The sequence below is a fragment of the Equus asinus genome, chromosome 17 (assembly GCF_041296235.1).
Source record: "Equus asinus isolate D_3611 breed Donkey chromosome 17, EquAss-T2T_v2, whole genome shotgun sequence".
NCBI classification, from domain to species: Eukaryota; Metazoa; Chordata; class Mammalia; order Perissodactyla; family Equidae; genus Equus; species Equus asinus.
The window spans coordinates 1,325,786-1,353,745 of NC_091806.1; the positions used below are offsets into that span (position 1 = coordinate 1,325,786).

Consider the following 27,960-nt stretch of genomic DNA (forward strand, 5'->3'; position numbering starts at 1 on the left):
AGAGGCCTTTGGAGTGACTGTGAGCCCTGGCCTCTCTCTGCAGGGGAAAGAGCTGAGGTCCACGGAGCACGGGGCCCGCCAGGACCCACATGTTCTCCTGGGCCCCCCCAGTAACCAATGGCAATCATCGTCATCCTCATCTCTAAAAAACACAAGCTCCAAGAGTCCCTTTCCTAAACCTTCTCCATCTGCAAAAGTGGAAGAGGGAAGGTTAATTTCCAGAATCAACAGGCCGTTTGAGACCCTCCATCACCCGTAACTCTGACTGCACCTGCTTTGTGAGTTCAGATTCCCCGGAGGCTCTATCAACCACAAGGCCTCTAAGGGTTAGTAACGGCGATTATTATTGCCACCGGATACCGGTCTCTGGAGCCCCCATGCTGCTGGCACATGCCAGGCACTTCCTGTGCACGGCTTCTTGAACTCACGACACCCATTTTATAGGCAGAGAAACTGACGCCATGGACCCCAGCCCCATGTTCTGTCCACCACGTTCCTCCTGCTGTCTTCTCTAGTCTGTGGTTGTTTCAGGTCATTCACCCTTCCGTGTAGTCCTAAACAACGGTCAAGCCCAACAGCGGCCTTGGCGCGGCCTGGGGTGGCTTGAACTCGGTACTTACAGTCTCTGATGGTGGCCTTGGTCTCTTCAGTGTCGTTAAAAAAGGAGTAACCTGGGAAAGAAAGAGAAATCCACAAACCGTACATGCCATCCTGGTATCCCCGGCCAGGCCGGGGCGGAGGTGCTGGGAGAAGGGGAGGGGCTCTCCCCTCGGCGGGGCAGTTTTGTTTCAGAAGGAGCTTGGAGACCACCTGGCTCTTATGGGACCCCCGTGAAGCCAACCCTGGGAGGTGACAATCTCCTGGTTTCTAAGCGCCACCCAGAGAGAGCTCCAGGGCCAGGCATTCCAGCAGCCTCTAGAATTTTCCAAGCAGGCACTGGGGAGTGAGTCCCAGCACGGGACCAGGAGGCCTGGGCTCTGAGCCGGGCTGTGCCGCTGACCTGTGCGGCCTTGCCCCGTCACTCAGTATTCGGGCTCGTGTTGCTCACCGAGCTGCCCTTTGGCTCGAAGAGTCTGTGATCTCTGACCTGGCCTCTGATCCCTTGGAGATCTGAACACCTGTCATGAGCTGGTCAAAGGGGAAAAGGGGCACAGGGGGCCACAAGAAGTGCGAAACCCGAGTGAGGGGTCCATGAGGATTGGGGCAGCCGTGCGGGCCTTGGTCAGCTCCTCTGAAGAATGGGGAGAGTTAGGGGCTGGGACCGTGTTTTCTGTAGCAGCACAGGCCACAAGACACCTGCTTTCTAGCTCGGTGTCCACTGCGAGCCCTGATTTCATTCACTAAGGAGACTGAGACAGGGCACGTTGGTGACAGTTTACTCCTAGGGTTATTTTCCAAGTGGTTCTGGGCAGACACGGCCCCTCAGTTCACTCTGCCCAAGGGCCACCCGAGAATAGGATGGGGGACCGCCAAGGGGCCCGCTTCTCACCTACGCTGTGGAAGCCAGCTGCTGCCTCCACCCTTCCCGGACACCTCACCTTCCAGTGGCCAGCATCCCAAGTTTCTGGGCCCTGGAATCCTGCTGAACTAGCTCCTGAGCCAGCCAGCATGCCGGGCCCTGGAGCCCCAGCTCCTCTCCCGGCCCAGACTGACTTGTTCTGTCCTCGCCTGCAGAGCCCTGATCTATGGAGTAATGAAAGGCCTAACTAGGTAATAACCGGTTTGCCACATAATTCATCGTCCACATGAGAAGCTCCTGAGAACGGACGACAGTGCTAAGAGCAGCTATTCCAGGATAACAATGGTGAAATCATTCCAGGTGGAAACAGTGTGTCCCGGGCACACTGGGACACTGTCACTTGGTCACACTGCCTGTATCTCCACACATGAGCCACACTCCCACCTCAGGAAGAGTTAAGGAGGAGTCAGAGTGGGGCGGGCGGTGGAGCACACGGTTCACTGCCCAGCGCGGTGGCTGCCCTGGCCTGTCGGTGCCCGACACTCCTCCACTGGAGGTGGCTTCCGGGCTCCAGGGGTTCCTCGGAAGAAGAGGCAACCTGTGGCCTGCTTTGAAACAGCTCGTTTTTAGCATATTCGTCCGGACAGCCCCTGAGGCAACAGGACCAGGGACACAGATTTTGGGGGAACAAGTGCCAGGGAGGGAAGGGAGGTGCTGTCAGGGGCTGCGGGGCCTGCACGCAAACTTGACTCACTTGACGTCTGGCTACTGCTGGCAACGCCAAGCTGCATCCTCTTCCCGGATGGAACACCTCCCTCTCCGTGGCCCTGGGATTCTTGGGCAAGGCTGCTCCCTCGGGAGGGCTCTGAACGGAGCCTGAGCCCCTCCCGAGCCCCTGTGACTTGCTCAGACTTGCCCCCTTTCAGGGAGGGCCCACTCTAAGCATAGGTCACTGTCCCTGGCTGTAATTAAGCAGACGCTAGACAACAATGGACAGCAGGTCTGTTTGTCCCTTCCTTGCCCCTGGTGGGCCGTGGCTCCCATGGCAGAAGCTGAACAGTGCCCCCCCCCCCCCCCCCGACCATCCTCAGCTTTCCCGCCCTCAGGCACTCATGATGGGGGGGGATCAAGGGGAGGAACAGAGTCCTAGAGCCGGAAACTCATCTACGGTGTTCTGCCCAAACAGGAATCCCTGCCACAGCATCCCCACCAATCAGAGGGCTCTTAGACTGCTTGATTATCTCCAGTGATGGGGAGCTTCCTACCTTAGGTACCTTCTGAAGCTGCCTTTCCAGAAGAAGGTAGTAACTATTAGAAAGGCCTTTCTTAAAATGGAGCTGAGATATCTTTCCTTTATTTTTAAAATTTCTGCCTCTTGGTTATATTCATGATGACAAAAATGCTGCCATTTACTGCATTTGTGCCCTCATAGGCTATGCAGGTAATATTCCACTGGACCCTTCAAGAAACCTGTGGAGATGCGGATCATTATCCCACCGCACAGACGAGGCAGTGGAGGTTCAGCCCTTGCCAGAAGTCTTCTGGCTCCGAAGACGTGGAGCCCGTGTTAGAACGCAGCTATTTCTGATTTCAAAGCCCCTGCTTTGCCCTGACTTTCCACCGTCGACCCTGTGTCTGTGTAACCTGAAGTTACTTAACTGCTCGGGACCTTAGTTCCTGTATCTGTGACGAGGGGATACAGAACTCGATGTCCTCAAAAGCCTGTCCCTTGGCACTCTCCTCCCGCCCGTGCGGACCTCTACTCAGGCTCCTGGCGCCACCTCCCGGCCGCTCGGTCCTTGCTCACCCAGAGAGTGACAGGAGGAACTGCCAAGCCGCTGGCCTCCTCCGGAAACGCGGAGGGAGAGGCTCCGGGCGGTCTCCTCTCCTCCTGCTTGTGGAGCGTCAAGCACACCGCTCTTTTGTCCACCTTTTATGGCTGCAAATCTTTATGAACATAATGCATTATCTCGTTGTGTCAGCCTGGGTCCTGGGCGAGCCCTGAATGTGGCTTTAGCTTTTCTTTTCTTTTGAAAAATGGACCAAACTCGCTTCCTTGTAACTTGCTCCCTTTTACCTACAGTCTCCAATTCTAGCAAACTCGAGCTTCCCGGTGTGAGGGGTTTGGTCAACAGGGGACTGTGGTTAACAGAGAACTCCGGCTGACCACCCTGCTGTATGAGTCCCAGGGCGGGGAAGGGCCTCGCGAGGTCCCTTGGTCCCACCCCGGGCCCCGGCCCCCTGGACACCGACCTTGCGCGCGGATGTTCTGGAGGATAAAGTACAGGTACTCCCCGCAGACGCCGGCCGCCTCTCTGAACTCCTCCTGTGTCATGCTGCACAGCTGCAGGCCGCTGACGTTGAAGTGGCAGAAGGAGATGCCACTGGCGTCCAGCCTGTACTGCTCGCAGCAGAACTGGAGCCACTCCCAGACGTGGCGCTTCGTCCAGTACTCGGGGTGCACCGACGTCCAGTAGGGGTCACCGGCTACACCAGAGGAGAGAGAAGTGAGGGACAACGGCCCAGGAGAGCCTCCGGAAGAAGCCCGAAGGAGGCTCTGCTTGTGTGACCATCCCCACCGCTGGTCCACCGAGCAGAAAGGGCCTGCTGCCCTGGGGGGGTCCTGCTGGGGCCCCGCTCACCTTCCACTGCACAGCAAACCTGAGGGACTGGATCCCACGGGGGACTTCGGGGCAGGACAGGGAACGGACTCTCACCCGTCATGGCCCGGGAGCACCCACGCCTGGTTCTGGCGCTCAGAGGAGGGGAGCCCATGGGGAGGGGAGAGCAGGGCCTTTCAGGCATCAAGAGCACAGGCTTTGGAGGCTGCAAGCCTGGGCTCACACCCTTGCGCTGCTGCTTTCCACTTGGCAGGGTCCACAGTCATGGAAGCCTCAGTTTCCTCATCTGTACAATGGGTGTAGTATGTCCAGCTCACGGGGCCATTATGCAGTTTGGGTTAGGTAGTGTCTATAGGCCGTGTGGTGCCTAGAAAATCATCAGTCGATTCAGGAGTTGTTAAATGCCTGCTGCGTGTCGGGCACCACCGGCCGCCGACTCGACTCCCTCTGCCCTCTGGACAGCTGCCAGCACTAGCCGTTGGTCTGTGCGCCGTCTCAGCCGTCTCATGCTGAGGGCCTTGAGGTGGTGAGACATTGCCCAGAGGCTGGCAGACCGTGGATCACCACAGTGGGCTCTCCTGAAGGAAGGGGGTGCGGGGGAGTTGGTTGTATTGTTGTTTTCGTGGTTTCGGTGGTGTTTTGAAGAATTTCTATCCTGAGACCAGCACCCCTTCACCCACACAGAGCTGGGTGCCTTCTGGTCTGGGGGGCTGGCCATACCTGGCCCAGGGCAGAGATTTGGGGCTCAAGGGCTCAGTCCCAATGCCAGGAGAAACAGGAAAGGTGGTGACAGGGTACAGAAGAGGTGAGGTACCAGGTACGTGGTCAGGCTCTGTGACATAAATCATTCTTGCACCTGACATGGTACTCATTCATTCATTCAATGTTAGCCCCAGTTCCTCACTGCTAAGGTGGGGACAATGACAGCACCCTTATCACAGAGTCGTTCCGTGGATTCAATGAGTTCATACATGTAAAAGTACTTAGAACACAGCCTGTAAGATTTTAATGCTATTAGGAAGGTTGTCCTTCAATACCTACTGTATGTGAAGCAACAAATTTGCGCTAAGGATTCATGGTGAAGGAGAGGTTTGGTCCCTGTCCCTCAGGAGATCACAAACGAGGAATCTGAGGGTCACGGAGGACTTGCCCAGGATCCCACAGCCAGTGTGTGGCAGAGCTGGGATTAGAACCCCACTCTGAACTTGAAAGCCGTTGCAGTTCCTGTTCCATCATTCTGGTCCTCAGAGCGTCAGCACAGGGAAGAGAGGAAACGTGGAGAGAGAGGCGGAGGCAGACAGAGTGCTGGAGCGAGGCTAAGGCCTGCGGAGCAAGGCAGAGAGCAGAGTACGGCATAGGTGACTGGCTCAGGCTGTGTGGACGACAGATAGGGTCACTCATGACTTAGACTCCACAGCGAATGGCAACGAGGCGGTTCGGATTCCCCTTTTACATGCTGCATTTGCTGCCTCTGCCCCCCCGTGGAGCTATGGAGCTTCCAGTCCCAGGCAGGAGATGGGTCCTCTGCCCTGGCAGCTGTTCGCTCTCTGAGCACCCCATGCGTCAGCTTCTCAAGTTCTCGAATCCTCCCAAATAGGTACAATTGGGCTGTTTCACCAAGGGGGAAACTGAGGTTCCCCCTAAAACCCAGAGCGGTTCCAGAAATCTCTTTTCCCACCATGGAGTGGATTGAGCTGTGGTCAAACAAACAACAGATTTGTTTTAATTTATTTTAAAATTTTAATCAGAATTCTATACGCATGTGGATCGAGGAGTTGGTATTCTGCCAGGATGGCTGAGGCTGATATGATCGCCTCTCCTTGGTGGATGAGGACAGCAAGGGCTGGGGAGGCCAACGCCTCTCTTCTTGCTCCCTGGCCGCTGGCTAGAGCCGGCCCACCAGCCTGTGAGGGCCCTCATGGCCAGTGGGGTCTCCTGGGAACAGGGTGGCTGCTCCCGCCTGATCTGTTCACTCGTCCATTGACTTCTGGCTCAAGCAGACCTGGGGCCTTTGACTTTCCTGGTGCTCTGGTGAGAGATGTCTGTGAGCCTTGAAATTCTCCCGTGGGGTCCTGAGCGGAGCCCCTGGGGATGGCATCGTGCAGGGCAGGTGGAGGACACAACTTACTTCTTTTCATGGAAAGCGTTGGCCAAGTCTCCATCTCACTCCCTCTCCACCTCCACCCCCTCCTTATTTTCTTTGGCACTTGAAGAGGGCCACGTTGTTTCTGGTAGCCAAGAGGGCCTAAAGGATTCGGAGAAATGCTGGGTGTGGGGTGGCACTGACACCAGGAAGGTGTCGCCGGGCGGGCTCCCTCCGTCGAAGCTTACCCACAGAGCAGGCTTTGTGTGGCTCTGGCCCCCGGAGGGAGGCCAGGGCCAGAGCCAAGCATGGCGGCCTCTCCTCACCAGGAAAGTCCCTCCCACAGCCCCAGAGCTGAGAGGAAAATGGCTGAACGCAGTGACACGGAAGCCAAGGAGCCAGCACGCGGGGCGCTTTTCAGTCCACAGAGGCGAGGCTGGCGGAGGAGAAGGGCCTGCTTGATCCGGCCCCAACCTCCCCATCACTCCCTCAGGATTGCCTCCCGGCTCAGCCTCTTCCCACGGGCCATTCCCTTGGCCCAGACGAGGGAGTGAGGTGAAGGGACCATCTGTCTTCTCACTAACTCCTGCTCTTTCTCAAGATCACAGCTCACTCGCCCCTCAGGGAGTCTCCCGTCCCTCCGCAGCCCACCTTGAGCTCCGTGACGTGGGGCCAGCTCTGCTCTGTTCCCCTGAGTCAGGAGGGCTTGGAGCCCAGCCTGGCCCACTGGGGGTGCTCAGCGAGGGTGACTGACCAGCCGAATGACCGATGATTATAATTTCCGCTTTACAGATGAGGAAGCTGAAGTTCTGGGAGCTGACGTGACTCTGCGAAGGTCACACGGCTGGTCAGTAAAGAGTCGGGCCCCACACCAACTCTACTGTCTTTGGATGTGGGAATTTCAAGTCATAATCATCTCTCACTTTTCTTGGTTGAGGAGGACCAAGTTGGGCACATGTCTCGAAGACTGAGTGAAAACGATTTGGATGAAGGCAGACATAAATATATATATATATACAATCTGGTTTTGAAAAATTAGAAAAAGAATGGAGAGACTGGTGATGACAGCATTAGCAACCTCAGTGAATGACAGAAGAAGACCCTTTGGCTACTTGGAAGAGATGAACTCAGGGCAAATAAAAGAAAGGGTGCCACACCCACAGAATATGTTATCTTTAATAGGTTGTATTGTCTGGAAATGTAAGCATTTTCCTCAAACTCCATCCAAAAACGAATCTAAACTTTCTGGAGAAGCTGAGCTGTGAGGCCGTCTGCCTACGGCTACCAGCTGGGGACAGACGGGATCCTGTGCCTGCTAGACTTCATAGAAATGTCCACAGGCCACTATTAAGCAGCAGGCTTGGCCAGCTCCTTTGAAGTCGGAAGTAGGTCAAGACAATTGTTTAAGAGCCATCTGCCCTGGGAAGAAAAACTGAGGTGCTAAAGGGAGTTTTCAGCAATCCTGGAACAACTCTCACAAGTAATGTTATAACCTGGGATGTGTTTAAATTCGGAGGGAGGGCTTAAGCTCTTAGAGCTGGGCTGGTGCACTCAAATGCCACAGGGTCACAGGCAATGCCCATGCCTGAAGTGGCCCTGGTGAGGACAGTGGGAATTGCTTCATGCCTAGTGGGCAGTGGCTGCCCAGCTCCAACTGGCCATTGCCGTGTGGGAAGATGGGCCCTGTGTTGCCACGCCCAGACTGTTACGTGAAATCTCATGATTTTTTAAGTGCTGGCAAGTTATTCAAGTTTTACAAACCACTCTGAGGGCCAAGCTCCTACTCCTCCAGTCACTTTGTGATGGAGAATTTCACATGCGTTTGGCAGTTGTCTCCTTTGAGATTATTGTTTCGAGTGGCATGCTGAGACTTCTAATGTTTTTAGTTGGAAAGTATTTTCTTTAAATTAAAACTCTGGAAAAAAGCAGCCCTGCTCTACTGGGAGTTGAGGTAAAGGTACGAGATGGTCTCCTCTCCTTAGCTCCAGCAGTCTCCTTGAAAATCACTGTTCTAGAATCTGAGACCAGGGTTCCTGTTATTAGGATTCCTCCTAAAAGTTGAAAGGGTCTGTGGTTTCACACTTAGTGGTCCTGCCTCCTTGGGACTTGTCTGCGAAATGGGCATAAGAGGACTGACCTGCTGGTGCTGTTGAAAGGATGGAGTGAGTGGACGCGTGGAGGTGCTCAGGGCAGGCAGGGCACGGCGCGGTGCTCCTTACAACCATCCGTCTGCACTGGTTACTCCTGGGGCTGCCCGTCCCTCTGCTTACTCGAATTTCTGCAAATACTGCCAATATGTGTGTGTCGGTCTCTGCAAATACTGCCAATATGTTTTGTGTGTGTCTCTGTAAATACTGCCAATATGTTGTGTGTGTGTCTCTGTAAATACTGCCAATATGTTGTGTGTGTGTCTCTGTAAATACTGCCAATATGTTGTGTGTGTGTCTCTGCAAATACTGCCAATATGTTTGTGTGTGTGTCTCTGCAAATACTGCCAATATGTTTTGTGTGGGTCTCTGCAAATACTGCCAATATGTTTTGTGTGGGTCTCTGCAAATACTGCCAATATGTTTTATGTGTGTCTCTGTAAATACTGCCAATATGTTGTGTGTGTGTCTCTGCAAATATTGCCAATATGTTTTGTGTGGGTTTCTGTAAATACTGCCAATATGTTTTGTGTGTGTCTCTGTAAATACTGCCAATATGTTGTGTGTGGGTCTCTGTAAATACTGCCAATATGTTTTGTGTGGGTCTCTGCAAATACTGCCAATATGTTTTGTGTGGGTCTCTGCAAATACTGCCAATATGTTTTGTGTGGGTCTCTGCAAATATTGCCAATATGTTTTGTGTGGGTCTCTGCAAATACTGCCAATATGTTTTGTGTAGGTCTCTGCAAATACTGCCAATATGTTTTATGTGGGTCTCTGTAAATACTGCCAATATGTTGTGTGTGTGTCTCTGCAAATATTGCCAATATGTTTTGTGTGGGTTTCTGTAAATACTGCCAATATGTTTTGTGTGTGTCTCTGTAAATACTGCCAATATGTTGTGTGTGTGTCTCTGTAAATACTGCCAATATGTTGTGTGTGTGTCTCTGCAAATACTGCCAATATGTTTGTGTGTGTGTCTCTGCAAATACTGCCAATATGTTTTGTGTGGGTCTCTGCAAATACTGCCAATATGTTTTGTGTGGGTCTCTGCAAATACTGCCAATATGTTTTATGTGGGTCTCTGTAAATACTGCCAATATGTTGTGTGTGTGTCTCTGCAAATATTGCCAATATGTTTGTGTGTGTGTCTCTCCAAATACTGCCAATATGTTGTGTATGTGTCTCTGCAAATACTGCCAATTTGTTTGTGTGTGTGTCCCTGCAAATACTGCCAACATGTTTTGTGTGTGTTTCTGCAAATACTGCCAATATGTTTGTGTGTGTGTCTCTGCAAATACTGCCAACATGTTTTGTGTGTGTGGGTCTCTGCAAATACTGCCAGTATGTTGTGTGTGTGGGTCAGTAGCTTTCTTCCTTCCCAGAGCTTTGGATTTATTTTCTTAAGGAAAATTAGGAAATTATATTATTAACCATGCTCATTTGTCCTTGAATTGCCAGCATGAGTTAGGTGGCCAATGCTGTTCAAAATATGGGGACACAGGTGAGTCTGTGTGACTTTGTAAAATGCTGGCTATCAGGACACACACCAGACCTGTGCTTCTGACACTGGGGTGGAGGGGCAGGGGTGAAGTCCCCAGGGTGGACAGAAGGTGCTGGGGTAACTGAGGCCACCTGATAACACCTGTGCGTCTTCAGTAGAAAGGCCAGAGGGGTCCTTTAATCCCCTACCTCCATTCTTGGTTACAGACATCTGTGTCTTCTCAGTGTTACGCAAAGTGCTCTTAAAAAACATTCCCAGCCAAGTCCCTTTCCCATCTCTTCCAACTAGATTGCTGCCCACCAGCCCTTCCTAGATAGAAATTCTGGAGCCAACACTGTTCATTTTCTTGGAGCCTCACTTGAAGCAAGAGTTTGGGGGATGATATTGACTTTTTAAAAATGATAATAAAAGAGTTATTCAGCAGAATGCAAAATCTGCAGACTGCAAGCGTACTTTGGGATACTAGCTTTGCATTACGTCTCCAGACCCTCTGGGGGAGAACTCAAGGCTTCTCCGCTGATCGGGGAGCATGGATGGGAAAGTGACGCTGGATGAACCTGCCAGCTGCAGGGACTCAGTCAGACTTGTGTTCCCATCCTCCACTCTAGGGTTCTGTCAAGTGACCCGGCATTGGGGGGACCCTCCAATGGGAGCTGTGGGATTGTGGGGAGTAGCTGAGCTTGGACTGTGGAGACAGACCACGCTGATTTGAAGTCCTGGCTCTTCAACTTATTAGCTGTGCAATCTGAACAAAGTTTCCTAACCTCTCTGGACTTCAGCTTCCTTCATCTGTAAAATGGGAATAATAATAGTGTCCACCTCTTGGGAAGTTTGCTGTGAAAAGGAAAAGGAAAGATGCACATAAGGAACGAGCCCAGTTCCCTGGGCGACAGTTAAGCTTTGATATCCGTCACCTGTCATTAGCTATTATTTTGAGATTGCATTTGTTCCCAGAGAAATGAGGCCTTGCCCACCAGGGCCTCAGTCTCACTAAGGGACAAGCAGAGCAAAGCCAGCCAGGGCTCGGAGGGGAGGCAGGCGGTCTGGGTCAGAGGTGGCTGGGGTCAGACGGCCTGGCCATGACCAGCAGGAGTCCCCAGCGCAGGGGGTCGGGAGGTTTCTGCCTGGGGCCGTGCAGAAGAGAGCCGGCGGGGGCGCTGGGTAGCATGGGCACCACCAACTGTGGCTTTGTCACTGAAAGAAGGGCTTTACGAGGAGAATCCGGAAATGATCAATTGCTTCCAGTTTTCCTCTCGGGGCCAGTCGGGCCGCGGCCGATGGTCCTTCATGGCTTTCCTTCCTGGCCTGTGGAATGATTTAGACCAAGAGAAGGAGAAAAAGCTGGAGCAGCGGAAGAAACTGGATAGAGAAAAGACAGGAGGGCCGGCTGGGTGTGGGCAGAGCCGCGGCCCGGGCGCCTGCAGCTGGGAGGGCAGGTGCGCCAATCCCTGGGCAGTGCTGGGGCCACCGCTGCCCGTATGGACAGTTAGGAGGTGGCCCGTGGGAGGCCTCTCCCGGGCGTGACCTGGGGTGTGACTGCTGCTCCAGGGCTCACGCAGCCTCTCAGAGGATTTTTTATTTATCTATTTTGATTTGGACGTTCTTAGACTCTTGGTCTTGCGTCTGCTCTCAAACTTCTATACTCAGCACACGAGTCCAGCTCAGAAAAGCCCGTGTGGGATGCAGCTCCTTGCTCCCAGATCTCCCGGATGCTGACACCCAACATAGGGGGTTTTGCACTTTTTTTTTTAAGGTTCTTTCTTCAGTTGAAGCCTCCTGTTGTGTAATGACAGCTGACACACTTGTTGACAGTACGTGCCAGTTTCCACACTACACCTTTCGTGTTTTCTCAGGTTGTCCTCCACACAATGCCATGCTCACATTGCCCATTTTACAAAATAAATGGAGAAAGTGAGGCACAGACAGTGAAATCCCTTTCTTGAGGTCACACAGCGAGGGAGTGGCAGAGCGAGGAGTGGGTCGTATCAGGGCAGCGTTCCTGCAGCCCCGCTATAATAGCCGCCACGCTGTCCTGTCTTCAGGATCCTTGCTTGGGGAGGGAGCCGGAGCCTGGCTTTCTCAGCTGCCACCCCAGGTCCCTGGGTCCCCTAGAGCTGCCCCAACCTAGAAATCTCTGCTGCAGACAAAGCATAAATAGGCTTCCAAAGCAAAAGGGGCGCTCCTGGGGGCATGGCCAGTGTGGCAGTCAGGGGAGGGTGTGTGGGTGTGCAGAGGCTCAGGCCCCAGTTCCAGAAAGAAGGGGGGGCGGCCAGGATTCTCCGTGACTTGTCAGACGTGGGGCTAGCAGAGCTTGATTGGAGAAATAATCTTTAAAAAATATTGTAAGCTTGTGAAATACATGCAGCCCCCTTCCACACTTCGATACATTTTTCCAGTATTTTTAGCTTTTTATTTTAAAAGAACCAAAGGAGAGGCCAGGGTGAGCTAATGAAATTCGAGAGTAGTTTGCAGTCTGTGGCTGACCCCCAGCCCGCAGGGTGGCCAAGCAGAAGTCCTGCTCCCAGGGCAGGCTGCCCCTCGGCCGTTAGTGCACAGGGGCGCCGGTCAGCTGCCCTCTGCTGGAGCCACTGAGAAAGGTCGTGAGACAGCTGGTTTCCCCAGCTGGGTTGAGTATTCTTCCTAGACATCACTTGTCTAGTGGGCACATCGCTTCTCTCTCTCTTTCCCTCCCTTTGGTCTCAAAGGAGCTAAGTTGACAAAAATTCTGAATTGGAAAGCTTGAGATGGAGACCTGCGTTGCTCTCGTCCAGTATGAAAAATGAAGACAAGAGCAAGCTGTTTTCCCCCAGACTGCAAATCGTGCAGTGTTCCTGGCCACGGTGAGTGCCTACTGTGTGCCAGGCGCTGGGCTAAACGTTGTACGTGTGGAAGCTCCGTCATTCCTCAACTCCAGGAGGCAGACGCTGTGTCGGCGGAGGAAAGCCCATCTCAGAGAAGTTAGAAAAACCTGCCTAAGGTCACGGGGTGGTTAAGTGGCAGAGCCAGCCTCCCAACGTAGACTCGAATAGGAAGCTGCCACTGGGCCAACCCTGAATTTGAGATGCAACTTCTCGTGAGGCAGGAGATGTCTCAGAGCCGGCTGGCCACTGAGCATGCGCACCGTGAGGAGCAGTGCCCAGAGGCAAACCTGGCTGTCCCCCGACACATCCCTCTCTGAGAGGGCTCTGCAGACACAGACCGATGCGTTGCCTTGCTGGGTGAGAAAAAGACTGAAGGCACCACCGGACAGTCGTCCCACAGGTGGGGCTCTGAGGACAGCAAGGGCCTGAGGCTCACCTGGTGCCCAGGTGCTTGCTCGAGACTTAACTTTTCACGCCTAAGTTTGACCTTCAGGAGGTGAGACACACTCAGCTCCTTCTGAAATCCAGAGGGCCAGATGGCAAGTCAAAAGCTGGCTCCTCTGGGGCCGGCCCAGTGGCGCAGTGGTTAAGTCCGCATGCTCTGCTTCAGTGGCTCCGGGGGGTCACTGGTTGGGATCCTGGGCACGGACCTACGTACCGCTTATCAAACCATAGTGCAGCAGGTATCCCACACATGAATTAGAGAGGAAGATGGGCAGGGATGTTAGCTCAGGGCTAATCTTCCTCAAAAAAAAGAAAAAAGCTGGCTCCCCCCTCAGGGACTGTTAGGAAGCTGGACCACTCCTGGAGGATATTGTATTTCATTGGCTTCATGCCTTGGCAGGAATTTCTATTCTGTCAATGAATGGGTGATGGGGGGAAAAGGCTACATCTGAGATATTGCCTGATTCAGGAATCAGAGAAGCTTCTGGAAGGGATCCTAACAATGACCTGGGTCAACCCTTCATTACACTGATGGAAATGCAGAGGCCTCAGACAGGAGAAAGCTGTGTTTGTATATCTAAGACTGTTAGATTTAAGCAACGTTGGCAATCCTAGTGGTGATCGCTTCTGTTAACTCTTCATTTTTTTTATTGTGATAAAATACGCATAACATAAAATTGACTATTTTAACCCTTTTTAAGTGTATAGTCCAGTGGCATTAAGCACATTCACACTGTTTTGCAACCATCACCACCATCCATCTCTGGAACTTTTTCATCTTCTAAAACTGAAACTCATTCTTCATTGTTAAACGCTTGTGTGCCTGCCACGTGCCTGACCATGTCCCAAACACTTCGCACACATGAACTCATTTCACCCTCACAACAGCTCTACGAGGCAGGCATTGTTACTATTTCCATTGTACAGATGAGAAAACTGAGGCATGAGAGGTTAAGATGGCACAGTATCAAAGGTCAAAGCCAGACTGCATTTAGGACACCCGGTGCCAAAGTCTGAGCTGCTGTTCCGACGCCTGGGACACTGTGTGGGACAGGTGGGTGGGGTCATCCCGTCCCTCCACCGCCCGGCAGAACCGACAGGAAGAGGGACCCCAGGATGGCGTGGGTGGAGAGAAGGACCAGGAGCTGGGCCCCACCATCGTGGGACACAAGGGAGGGGACAGGCGGTGAAAGCCTTCATTTTCCTCCTTCAAATTTAGCTTCTTAACCAACTTAAAGGGAGGGGGTCGAGTACATTTCTCAATGTCTTTCTGGAAAATGAAGTGCTTTCTAGGCTTCAAGGAGAATTATAATATGTATGTGGATGACTCAAGTGCAGATGCAGTTCTCTGAACCCTAAGACGAGGGTGAGAGACGTCATGTGTGCATGTATGTGCCTGGGGGATGGGAGTGGGTCCAGGACTGAATGACATCCGCAAGTGCCCCAGTCTGTCTGTGCAGCCCTGGTCTCTGGCCGGAGGCAGGGCCTTGCTTGGGGTAGTGGACAGTTGGCAGCATCCTCGGAGGCTCAGCCTCTCCTGGACGCTGCCTGCATCCTGCCTCCTGCCAGCCTGGGGTGCACTGGGTGAAGGCTCAGGAGGAGTGACAGCTTGACTAGCACTTGCATCGCCACCCCGCGGGGCATGCACCCGCCTTGCAGCAGTTGGCCTGGCCTGCTGTGAGGGGCAGTGGTCCTCAGCCCTCAGAGGGCTGCTGGGGCAAAGCTCAGCAGGCTTCCCTTTGGCATGGGATTTGCACAGGCCCTGTGCTCCCTTCTCACATGAAAGAAACTGGCCCAAGAGAGGAGGAAAGGTGGGGAGGGTGGCCGGGGGGACAGTCAGGAGACTCATGTTTACTAAGCACTTACTCCGTGCCAGGCTATATATTTTACACATTTTGGCACCCTTAATCCTCACGGTAATTCCCATCATTCCTGCTTAAGGGATAAGGAGAGAGACTCTCAGAGAACAATGTGCATCAATACCAGTAAGCACAGCATTACATCATTTGTGAGATGACCACGTAGGACAGCTAAGAAGACAGGTGCTCAAGTCAACTTGCATGAAACTTAACTAACCATGAGACCTTGGGCAAGTCACCACCTTTCTGTGCCTCAGTTTCTTCATCTATAAAATGGGAATAATAATTGTCCATTTCTCATAAAGACGAGATGGACATGTGGCACATAGATTGGCATATAGCGAGTATTCAGCAAATGTTAGCTAAAACCGTGCTGATCGAGCCACCACAGCAGACGAGGCTCTGGACTAAGGATTTCTTCCCATTACATGGTTTAAATATAATAACTCCGAGAGATTGGCGTTATCATCTCCATTTTACTTGTTAGCAAAGTGAGGCTCAGAGAGGTTAGCGGAGTTCCCTCAGACCGGAAAGCTGGGAAGAGGTTGGGGCAAGGATTCCAGTGCTTTCCTCTCTGCCGGGACTGCCCTCCCTATTGTCTGGACCTCCCCTGGTCCTCTGTTGGCATTTTCAGGCCCCCAGCATGGCCTTGTTGTCCGCCCAAGCCCAGCACCACCTCCTGCCCCAGCCCGTCCCAGCTCAGATGGGCTCCTCCAGACGTACACACCTGTCTGATGCTCAAAGGCAGGGTAATACTCTTCACTGCTGAACAGATCAGTCCAGGACATCAGGGGGTCGCAGAAGGATGCATTGGGCAGGAAGGTGCTGTGTGTCACTGAGTCCAACATCATCCTGCAATGGTAGGAGAGGCTGTGAGGAGGTGGGTGACGGCTCCTGGGAGCCACACCGTACAGGAGCCCCCAGCAGAGCCACGCTTGCTTGTTAATAATGATGACAAACACTGACACGCAGTCCCCTACGAGCCAGGCAGCCCTCTCAATGCTTCCCAGGATGACATTATTTAATCCTTGCCGCATCCCGTGAGGTTTGGACGTCTATTCCATTTTATAGATGAGCAAACTAAGGCAGAGGGCTTGAGACAATTGCCCGAGTGACATGGTCAGTAAGTGGCAAAGCTGGGGTTTGAGGATGGAGGGTCTTACTATGCGATATGCCTCTTTCTCTACTGTTTCTATTCACTCACATCCGACCTTAACATCCGACAACGTGCTCCTGAAAATAGGCCAACAATCGCCATAAACGGATATACTACAGACCCTTATCCACAATTCTCCAATCCGACAGCTCTGAAACTCAAAGTATATGTGTGTGTTTGTTGCAAACTTATCTTATTCAAACAAGTCCTGAATTGATGTCATACAGTTTTATATATGTTACACACACATAAACTATATATATACAGTTTTGTCACTATAATTGTAATCGTAATTGTTGTACTTGGTGAATGCTCACAGGATGCACTGCAGAAATGTAACATGTTGAGCAGCCCAGCAGAGAGTGTCTGGGGCGAGTACTCTGTGTTCTGCAGTGTGCACACTGTGTAACCTCCCTGAGCCCTGGAGGATTCTGGGGTCTGCAGCACATTTAGCAGCAGGATCTTGGAAAAGAGAGCGGGGACCTGTGGCGACGGTAGCAAACCTCTGGGCTCCGTGCTGAGCACCTTAGTCCTTTCCATTTATGATTCGAGGTCTCCCCAGAACCACCACTCTGGGAAGCTTCTGGCAGTGGCTCCGTTTTACAGACGAGGGAAGGATGCTCAGGCAACACGCCCCCTGGCGGGCAGGGGCTGGAATTTGGGTGACAACTCAGGGCTGTCTGTTTAAAAAGCCCACAACCCTAGTCCCTGCTCTACCCCCGCGCACGTGGCTGAGTGGGAAGCTTGGGAGAAGGTGTCTGGTGGCGCTGGAAAGTGGGCAGAAGAGGATGGGCCCGGGGCCCCCACTGGCAAGCATTCTGGCCCATGCCAGTCTCATCTTTCAAGTTTCTCTTTGCTGCTTCCCACAGTCCCACAATTCTGGAAAAACATCCATGTTTGGCAGAATAGAAAAATCTGTTCACCGCACTTCTCTTTTCCGATTTTCGAAATAGGGCTGATGAGACAGGTTGGTTCCACCCGCATTTTGTACGGGGGATCCAGCAGCTGCAGATCACACGGCTGGTGAGTATTGGTGCACAGGCTAGATGCCGCGTCTGGGGACGTTAAGCTCACGGAGCTTTAAGCTGGTCAGGAGCTTATCGATCATCTAGTCCAGTGTTGCCCAAACTTTGGTCATTTGCCCACCATGATAATTTCTTAACACATTTTAAAATATCAACTCCTTTTTTTGTTTTAACAAACTACACTTATTTAAAAGGAAAACTTTATATCATCACTATAAATGGAAAGTCAGTATTCTTTTAACATACATAAAAATGATGACATAAGCATTTAAATGAAAATTGATCCCCCACGACCCATGTGCATTGGTGGTTAGCAAACTACGACCCACAGGCCCAGTCCCGCCCGCCGTCTAATTCGGGAATGGCCCGCCTCTAAAAGTGATTTTATATTTAAAATGGTTCCACGGACCACTACAGTAGTCCCCCCTTGCCAGTGGTTTCGCTTTCTGCGGTTTCAATTACCTACGATCAACTGCAGTTCTTAAATATGAAATGGAAAATTCCAGAAATAAACAATTCATAAGTATCAAATTGCATGCTATGCTGAGTAGTGTGATGAAATCTCACGCCGTCCCACTCCGTCCCACCCAGGACTCAAATCATCCCTGTGTCCAGCATACCCATGCCGTACTGTAGGTACGTACAGGAGAAAACATTGCATATACGGGGTTTGGTGCTATCTGTGGTTCCAGGCATCCTCTGGGGGTCTTGGAATGTGTTCCCTGTGGATAAGGGGGGACTACTGTGTAAGTAACTACAAAATATCCTTGATTTTGCCGGTAGGTCCACAAATCCTAGAATAGTTACTATCTGGCCCTTTAAGAAACAGTTTGCCCACTCCTGACCCGATTTACCTCCTGCATCACAAGTGGTGTGAGGACCACAGGCTGGAAAGTACTGAGTTGGTCCAGTCTGTCCCCTCATCCTGTCATTTTACGGTTGAGAAAATTAAGGCCCAGGAAATTTGCGTAACTCGCTCAAGGTCACACACAGCGGATGGCAGGGTCACCTTGCAGAGTTAAGTTTCCGACTCTCGGCCCACCTGCTTCCCTTTCTGAAAACACTCACAGGTGCATGAGCCCACAGACACAGACACATGACACATCACATAGGCCCTCGATACTGACAGGGGCTGGGGCTGTGTGATTCCAGAACCAAAGACCACTTCTTCAGGGTGTTTGCAAATCTACCATCATCATCACCATCGTAAGTGCTCCTGACATAGACAAACAACCGAGTTCAAAGTCTTACACGGAGGCACCCTTTCTGGGCCATCATCGGTCCCCGGAGCCCACCAGGAAGCCTTCTTCCCGCACCCGGAAAGGGTTAACAGCGGCCGGCAGATTATCAGGCTCATGCATCTCCGGGGAGTGCCATTAGGCAGAGGTCAAGGCTGCCTTGATTTGGGCTCTGATTTTCCCACGGATTGGCTGGTTTTATAACCTGAGCGGGAGGTGGGAGGAGGAGGGATGGGGTGGGAGGTGCTGAGGGAGGGAGGGACCCCTGAAATCCAAGGCCCCTTCTGCTTTCTGGAATTGACCTCAGAAAAGTTCCCCCAAGTGAGGGCTACAGATAAACATGCCCCCTCTCCTCTGGGCCGGAGGCTCAGAAAACTGCAGAAGAGGACGGCAGAGCTCTGCCATGACCTTCACGGGGGATCTGGAGGAAGGGGAGCTCCACTCCACAGGGAGGAAATAGAAGACATTCCCTGGTCATCAACGTCAGTTAGAAATGCGCCAGATAGAAAACTCGACCGCAAGAGTGCACGCTTCTCTACCTACACCTGACATGTCGCTCTCAAAAGTCATTTGGTAAATTGAATTTGATATATAACAATTAGGAACAGTTTTTATCCATAGGATCTTTACCTCCTTGAAGGATGTTTTCCCCACCCCAGCCCATTCACGCGCTCTGCAACCCCTACCGCTGTCCGCAGCACCGGACCTGAGGCCCTTCGGTGATTCCTTCCATGGCAAATTACTTCCATTAGGTTTTCTTAAAGGGCTCTCTCAGGTATACAATATGCTATTTTTCTTTTGTAATTATTTCTTGCTTTTAGGAAAAAAATGTCCTTTATAAAAGCAGCAGCAGATTGTGTATTTTTTGTGCTAGTACAGTAGTATCGTTAACTCTGGGCTCTCCACAAAAGCCCTCGGCCGCTTAGCCAGCGTGCTCTAGGTGTGAGAGGGCAGGGACAATGCTGCTTTGTATCCAGTTTCTTAGGCCCTCTAAAGTCCATGCAATAACTGAACATTTTAGCTCTTAAGATTTCTTTCATGTGGGTGGGAAAGAGCAGCTGTTTGGGGCGCCATTTCTCTGCAAGGCCATTGAGGCCCTGTGATATGTCAGCCCGGCCTGAAGTCAGACCACCCATTCCCAACGAGGGTGATCCCAGAGGGAAAAAAATGGTTCTTGGGCATCAGAAAGATCTTAGAAATTATTTTTCATGACCCTTCAAAGGGCCACAGCACATAAATGATACGCAGTATTTTTATGGTATTAACTTTTCATGGGGGAGACAATTAAGAAAAAATGATCTCAAAAGGCTACTTAGTGGGGGTGGCAATGATCAATGGGCTGCAAAGTGCTGGGTTAGACCTAGAGGCAGCAGGACAAGAGGGGATGCGTAGGAGGGGCCCTGGCATGCTGCTCTAGCCACACCTTTTTGTTTTTCAAGGGTCTCCCTGGTTTGTCATCATGGAAAGGGCCCTGGGCTGGGAGTCCTGATTCTGTCTCTTGCACCTCTCCAAGCCTCCATCCTTCATCTATGAAATGGACACAGTCACGAGGTGGCCTGCAGAGGTGCCCCAGCTCTACGATTTTCTGCAGGCACCCGCCCAACTGGGCCGACACATCGAAACGTGGGCACGCACACACATATGCATATACCTTGGCTATACTTGGGTATTGTGGTCAAGCAAGCTCGCCAAATTGCAGTAAATCCAACCACTACAAACAGATTAAACTTGAGCTCTGCAAAGGCCCCGACTTCCTCTGCCCCCTTCCCTCCTGTGCCCACTACTTTCAGCAGTGGGCTCTGGATATTCTTTGCCTGGGCTGGCCAGGCCCCTCCAGCACGGGGGACCCCCTCAGTGCCCATCAACAGACCCAAAGCTGTTGGCATCAGTTTCCCCCAAATGTAGTCACTGTCATAGCTGCCCAGGAAGCAGGAAAGGATCAAACACGACCCACAAAGGCAGAGGAGTCAGGTGGGCTCCCTTCGTCACGGGAGAAAGGCCAGCCGCAGGTCCCTTTGGGGATGAGACAATGATGGCTTGGAAGCTGAGGTCCCCGCTGCCTCTAGGGGCTTCCTCATCCTCCTGAGAGCCGGCTCACTCACCAAGTGTGCACAGGGAGGGTCCGCACAGTCAGAGGGACAGGCCTGTGGGCTTCCTGCCCCGCCTCGAGTCAGAGGCAGCAATCGAAGGTGTGGCGCCCATGGCCTGAGCAGCCTGGCCCCTCTGCTCAGCCTTCCAGAGAGAGGAAGGAGCAAACCACCCAGCCTTGGCCAGTTTGCCAGAGGAGGAAAATTCCTCCCTGACCCTCTCAGAGATCATCAACTTCGCTCTGGGCATGTGACCAAAAATCCACCCTATTAAGCATCTACACATTGGCTACTCACGCACCCAAACATCGCCAGGCCCAACGAGGCCACAAGGCTGTCAACTATGGAAAGGCAGGCTGGGAAAGGCCTCCCCTGATCCCATGAGCTGGGCAGTCTCCTCGGGAAGGAAAATGTGTTTCCTTCTCCAGAGCCTCAGCGACCCTGCAATGCTCGCCTGTCCCGAGCCCCGTGGGCAAGGCGGGCCGTTCCCCCTTCCAGCCTCCCTGAGGAGGGTCACATGGAGGAAAGCCCAGTGGGCTATTTCGACACTTGCTGTTGAAGGGCTGAGGGCTGGGTGCTTGAGTGTTTGTTCTTCTGGGAGAAACCAGACCAGCTGTGAGAACTGACTTGCTGACGTCTTGCCAACAAACTCCTCGTTTTTCTGAAGCTTGCTTAGAGAGTTTGCTTGTTCACTTGTCTTTCGTTGTTTTTCTGAAGGTGCAGCTAAGACCCGTAGAAGGTATGCCATACGGTTTACTGTGGGCTCCCACGCAAGGCTCATCAGTTTTGGACAAACTGGGTTCCACTGGGGTTAAATCCTGCCTCTGTGACCCACAAGGCAAGGGGTGTGGGACACACTGCTTACTGCCAGCCTGCCGACATTCTCTATTTTGTTTCCTACAAGGAGCAGTAGGCAGAAACCCAGGACCCTCTCTGAGCCAAAGTCTCGAATGGAGATTTTAACACGTGATCCTCAGGGTGTCCTGAGGATTTAACAAAACCGGATAATACACGCAGAGGAACGGGCATGGTACACAAATACATTCTACCACAGAGGAGGAAAAGTCAATCGTCATCAATGTATCTGAAAGGTTGAGACTGCTGAGAAAAGCAGACACCCACACTGACCTCTCCCCCCCCCCCAGAGCCCACCTCGCTCAGAAAAGCATTCTGGAGGGAGCGCAGGACGGCAGAGAGCCTTCTCCCCGGGCTTTAGACTAGACTCTAACACGAAGCCCCCTCCCAAGTCACTTGCCCTTCCCAGCCTCCGTTTCCTCATCTGTGCCGTGAAGAGGTCGTATCTAATGACCTCTGCCCTCCTCTGCAGGCTGTGACCTTTGCGCATCCCAGCCGGCCCGCTTCCACAGGATGGGGGCATGTGCCACCGGCGGCTGCCAGCAGGGGGCGAGTGCGCGGACCCCACACGCCGCAGAGCGCACAGGCCCGAGAACACAGTGGAAAACCCTAACCGCCGCTTTTCTGGAAGCATTCTATCCTGAGGAGGTGTGAGGGGGCAAAATGCATTGCTTTTAAGACATTTTGTGCAGACTAATTCCTGAAAAATGCCGCAAACTGTAATAAAGCAGCTCTCTTTTCCGTAAGGGGGCCAGGAGCAGGCCGCTGGGGAAGGAGGAGTTCAGCCAGGGCAGGTGGGCTCTCCTGAATCGGAATATTTTCAGGCGTGGAATCCAGCTCCCCTTCCTGCAGACAGGGCTTTAGGAACCTTTGGGGAGGGTAGAGAATGAGCGCCTGTATGCATTCTCTCTCAGTTCCTCTTGGCTTCAGCAAGCCATCAGGGGAGTGGGGGCGCGGCAGAGGGGCTGGGTGGCTGCGTGGCCTGCGGAGGCGAGAATGTCTCTCACGCGGGCAGCTCAGTCCCAGTCAAACAGCTCCTGGGCGGGAGGCACGGTGACTGATGAAACTGGCAGGAGAGCTGGCGAGCTGCAGCTGGATGGATAGACAGACCGGGACCCCAGCCTGAGCCCTGAGCCCTGACACCCCTTCCAATTCATCTAAAAGAGCAAAGAAAAGGTGCTTACGTGAGGACAGCGGAGAGTAGGTCCAAGGAGGAGGTTCTGTGGCCAGAGAAGGCAGGCGCTGCCAGCACGGTGAACAGTGGAAATAAGGGCACCTGCAGCCCTGTGTATAAGTAACACCTACAGACAGGTCCGTTTGGTTTTTCAGGTTTATGCACAGCCCCTTTGATGACGGTGACATACAGTGTGACACGCTCCTCCGAGGGGGAATGGCTCTCCCATGCAGAAAGTTTACCTTTATCCTGCCTTTGTGCCCAGCTCCCCCCACCCCACCCCCACCCCCGCCCGGGGACTCGGTAAACAAGCCGAGAATTCCTGCGTCCCGGAGCTCTGCGGGATCTGGGTTTGCTGGGAATGCTGGTTTCTGCAGGCTGGAGGGCAGCTCCGAGAGCCAGCCCAGGCGCCCGTCCTGCAGGCTCCCTCCTGGGCTGCACTTTTATGCATCACGTCATCCTCGCTTTTTCCTGTGTGGAGGGAGGAAGGGCAGGATGGAGCAGGATGGGGCATCGAGGCTTTGCAGCTCTATTGATGGCTGTGGGTTCAAATCCCAGGTCCGTCATTTTCTAGCTGTGCCACCATAAATAGCTTGATTAGCGCATCTGAGCTTTATCACCCAACGCAAATAACAGTGCCTCTCCACTGGGCTGCTGCGAGGGGCACGTGAAGGAACCCCGGGGCAGAGCAGAGTAAGCCCTGCATTAGCTACTGCGGTCATAGCATTTCCTTGACGGAGCACGTTACTCAGAAATCCCCTTCTCGACCATTCCCCCTGACGTTGTGCCCTCGACCAGGGGAAGGAAACAGCCCGCTCGTAGACCCATTGTTGGGCCTTTCTTCTACTTTTTCCCTCAAAGCACCAACAGGCAGTGGACACATTAGCTTAAGCAACTTGTGACATCTCTGAAAGGGATGGTCAGGTGGTGGCTTTCGCCCTGTCCCCTCCCCCTGCAGATGGAGAAGCGACCCGATTTAGTGGCTCAGTCACAGCTACTGGGCGGGTATGCCCACTCTCAGGTGTCTCTGGGAAAACGACCCGCTCGGTAGGACTTCCCCATGCAAGCAGGCACCCTGCCGGGTGGAGGCCAGCCTCCGGGGGCCTTGGGGCCACGGGACAGCCGCCAGAACCTGTGCCTTTCTGCACGTGTGTCCTGCTCTCGGGCAGCCAAGAAGTGCGGGTAAACTGCAGACGCCAAGCTTGAGAGTGAGAGCAGGGACTGGTTTGTTAGCTTTTCTTGGGAACGCTGGGCACGGGTACAAACACACAACTACAAACACAGTCTGGAGAAACAAAAGCCCGTTCATTAGAGAACTCAGGGTGTCATTGTGGAAAAATGGTTGAAGGCGGAGAGGGGACCACACAGGCCACTGACTTGCTGTGTAACCTCAGGCAAGTCAGGTAGCTTCTCTGGGCTTCGTTTTCCCCAGTGGTAAAGGAGGAGGTCGGCTGAGAACAGTGATGTTCAAACTGTGCTCCGAGGAACCCCAGGGGTTCCCAGATCCCTTGTAAGGGCTGTTGCGGGTGAGAGGACAGGAGCCGAGGGGTCAGGCTCTGGGCCTCTCCTCCCTGGTTCGGTAAGAGCATCTCAGCTTTTACACACAGGTTCAGGGTAAGATTTCATCTGAACAAAAGAATCTGCATTTAAAAAGAGCCTGCAAAGACCTGGATTAGATGGGCTTTGCGTCTCCTTGAAGCTCTAAAACTCTGTGATTTGCCTCTTCCTCCTCGCTGCCCGGGGGACCGGCTTGTCCCCTCCAGCCCCCACTGTTGCCACTTGCCCACCTCGTCGCTGGTCTCTGAAGTGCTTCTCCTGTCTGTGTCTGCCCACATGCGCTCTCAGTGGATGGGTCTTCATGGAAAACAGATTCCTCTGCTGTCGTTTTTAGACAAGACTCTGGGAGAAACCATGTTTTTTAGGCTGTCTTGGCTCAACTATTTCAGAGTGAAACGTCTTCTGGCAGTGGGTGTGTATGACGGCAAAATGTTTGTCTCATGGTCCTGAATGTATAATACGGCATCTCTGAGCGCCCATGTGGGAGGTTGCAGGCTCCTGGACCAGCAGATAAAAGGGGCCGGCCCCGTGGCAGAGTGGTCAAGTTTGTGCGCTCCATTTCGGGTGGCCCAGGCTTTCGCTGGTTCGGATCCTGGGTGTGGACATAGCATCGCTTATCAGGCCGTGTTGAGGTGGCGTTCCACATGCCACAACTAGAAGGACCCACAACTGAAATATACAACTGTGTACTGGAAGGATTTGGGGAGAAAAAGCAGAAAAAAAAAGGTAAAACCAAAATAAAAGAGGAATTTGACGCTAATTAAGTCTCATTACCACAGTGAACCTAAATTTGATTGGAGTGGAGATCTTGAGTGATATCAAACCCTAAGCTTATAAAAACTGTACTATCAACGCCAGCTGAACACAAGAGCGGGGGGCTGGGGGTGGGGAAGGGGGGCCAGAAGAAAGGATGGAGCATTTTAGAATTTTCAGCCTGTCCTCCTCCTGGTGTCTCAGCCACACAGTGACAACAGGTGACACAAATTAGGTCACACTAGTTACAAAAGCAATGTGGTGAGTAAGCCCAGACTCCAGAGGGAGGCGTCTCAGGTTTGCATCCCTGCTCTGCCCCTCGCCGGCGGGGGGCCTGGGAGGCGCGTTTAGCATCCTCACATCTTCTGTAAAGTGGGGACAAGAACGCCGTCTCTTACGGGTCTCTGGATGAGTTAATGAGCTGCGCCCTGGTGAGAGCGAGGGCTCCGCCATCTGGCGCGGCCTGTTCCGTTGGCGACAGTGGCGACACTGTGTGGTGCTCATGCCCGGGCTGCCCTCGCGAGCCCGAGGAGGCCTCAGCAGAGTCGATCACAAACGTGCTCGGATCCGAGAAAAGGAAACTGAGAGACAACCAACCACGAACAGCCAGCTAGGCTTTCCCAACTGAGGCGCTGCTGAAGCTGGAGGCAGCCAGTGGAGTTCCTCGCTTGGCTCCTGTCTGCTCTGTAAAAACCTTTCCCCCAGCCCTAACCACCTCCAGTGTGGCGATACCCATTGGGATCGATGTTTGCTCAAAGAAACACTTGAAAACGTTCATGTGCCTCAGCGTATCTTTTAATACCTTCATTACATTAAATTCTCACTCTCTTTGATGAGGAGGTTACCTATTATCTCCATTTTACAGATAAAGGAACTGAGGCACAGAGAGGTTAAGGAACATGCCCATGGTCACACAGCTAACAAGTGGTAAAGTATTTTAGTCCAGGCTGCCTGCCTCCAGAGCCCGTGCTCTTCACCACCATGCTAACTCATCTCTGGATGCTCCTGGGGTGGTTGTGTGGGACAGGGAGGAGGGAGTCACACATGGGTAGACCATCTACCATGTGCAAGCATTGGCTCTCTCGCTTGTCTCATCTTGGTTATTTTTCACAACAACCCTGGGAAGTAGTTATCATTGTCTTCTTTTTAGCACGAAGAAACAGAGGTGCCAGGCTTGCTGGGCCAGCTGGGCAGTGGCCAAACCTGGGTTGAACTCGAGGCTGCCTAGTGTTCAAACCACACGATAGACACAGGAGCTCAAGCTGGCTCTCTCCTCTTGCTCTGGCCTCAGCACTGGCCTCAGACGGGACCTTTCCCTCTCTGTGGGTTCAACATCCCTGGTTCTCTTGGTGTCGCAGCCACAGTTGTTTCTCAGTGTCAGTGCAGAGTGGAAATTCTGACCTCGCTGACTCCCTGGTGCCTAGTGTGGTTCTTGGGACAAAGAAGACACTCCATAAACACTTGGATCACGGCAGGGAATTGAAAGACAAGTCAGCTGATCGAAGGCCAGAGGCTCCTCCCCAGCTGTTTTTGCCACATATAATGAGTTCCATGCTGATCCTTGAACCTGTCCCCTTTGACCGAGGCCAACATTTCCATGGTTGCTTCCCTTCTCCTTCAGTCTGCCACCCTCACTACCACCCCAACAGGCAGCACAGGCTGCAAACCAAAGTGAGTCAAAAAATGCGTTTAGGTAAATTCAGAGATGATGCCATGGGCAGGAGAGATCTGCAGGGTGATGGTGAAATATATGAGGTTTGTCTTAGGATTCCTGTCTCCATTATCCTGATACTATTTCTAGAAAAGAGTCTGTTAGAGAAATTACGTTTTTCTATGCTCTTTTGGCTCAAATATTTAAGACGGAAAAGTTTTCTGTCAGTGGGGATGTGTGACAACAGGCTCCTGCCCCCTGCCACGTGGAAGACATTACCTGAGGCATCAACTTTGTGGGGCCTCAGCCCCCTCATGCAGAAGTGCACCCTGCAGCCCTGGCACGGAGCGCGTTCCCACTGACGGCGACTGTGGCGGTCTGCACAGAGAAGGCAGGTGTCCACTGAGACGGCCGGCCTCTGAGCACCACCGTACCATGCATGGGAGTTCAGATACTGTTGCCCTTCTGCAAGGAATAGTCATAATCACTGCCGTTTATCCGGCCTTTACGAGGTGCCAGGAGCTGTCTAGGCGTGCTACAGGCATTAAATCATTTAATCTTTACATCGTTCCTCCGAGGTAGGTGTCTAAACTATACTAATGAGAAAACAGGCCTGGAGAGTTTAAGTGGCTTACTCAACACCACACAGCTCATAGAACAAAAAGCATGATGAGAGCTAGGCAGCTGGCACCAGAGTCCACACGCTTCGCCATTCTGCTATCATCTGGTACCTCTGGAGGAGGCAGAATCTAAGGTGAAGAGAGACCAGTTTTCTTAGGCATCCCAGATGGCTGGTGGAATCCTTGAGAGCAAGGACAAGGACCATATTGTCCCCTAAAACACTCAGGGTGGACGTCAGCACAGTTAGTGTTCAAGCGGTTTCTGTTTACTTCTTCTTCAGGTGTCTTTCCCAGCCTTCTGTACTGAACTCACCCTTTGGCTTCACGCTGTCCATCCTCCTGACCGGGAGCCCCAACTCAGTCCATAGCAACAGTGAGGTAGCTCCCCTGACAATCCCCCTTGACTATGAGCCTCGAGGAAGCAACGGATCTTTGTGTGATTTCCAACACAGAAGACAGCGTGGAGGGTAAACAATGGCAAAGTCAACGGTTGGCAGAAACATAATGAAAATGAGGATAACAATACTGATTTTGTCAATATAAGATTGAATTATGATAATGTTTATGAAACAGCTGACACAACTGCCTGGCTATATTTCTAGTCTCCCTTCTTCCCATAAAGATACTGGACGTCGACCGAACCAAAGGCTCCACGCTTTGGGTCAGCTTGAATGAGGCTGAGGAAGGATGCCAGGGGAAATCTGCGACTGGATCCATGCAGATCCATCCTCATCAACCAACCAAGTCTCATTCCTAAGATGCTGTGGTCATAATATGTATCACTGATTTATATAATTACTTTGGAGAGAAGACACTATGTTAAATGTGCAGATGGATTATAAAGCTTATCTGGATTTCAGAAATGT

The 27,960-nt window shown here is 52.4% G+C and overlaps 1 protein-coding gene across 5 annotated transcripts in view; it reads right to left on the bottom strand.

The window, feature by feature from the left end:
• ELF5 (E74 like ETS transcription factor 5) overlaps nucleotides 1-27,960 on the bottom strand; it is a 43,309-nt gene that overhangs the window by 9,739 nt on the left and 5,610 nt on the right. For 2 of the 5 annotated variants that reach the window (XM_070487514.1, XM_044750124.2), the window contains exons 2-4: nucleotides 15,706-15,830; nucleotides 3,713-3,946; nucleotides 621-671 (exon numbers count right to left, since the gene is read on the bottom strand). In XM_070487514.1, coding sequence (XP_070343615.1) covers nucleotides 621-671; nucleotides 3,713-3,946; nucleotides 15,706-15,830 — 410 coding nt within the window. Of the gene's footprint in view, nucleotides 1-620; nucleotides 672-3,712; nucleotides 3,947-15,705; nucleotides 15,831-20,499; nucleotides 20,667-22,523; nucleotides 22,760-27,960 lie in introns of those variants that run through there. The other 3 variants (XM_044750126.2, XM_044750127.2, XM_044750125.2) reach the window with 3 other exon arrangements.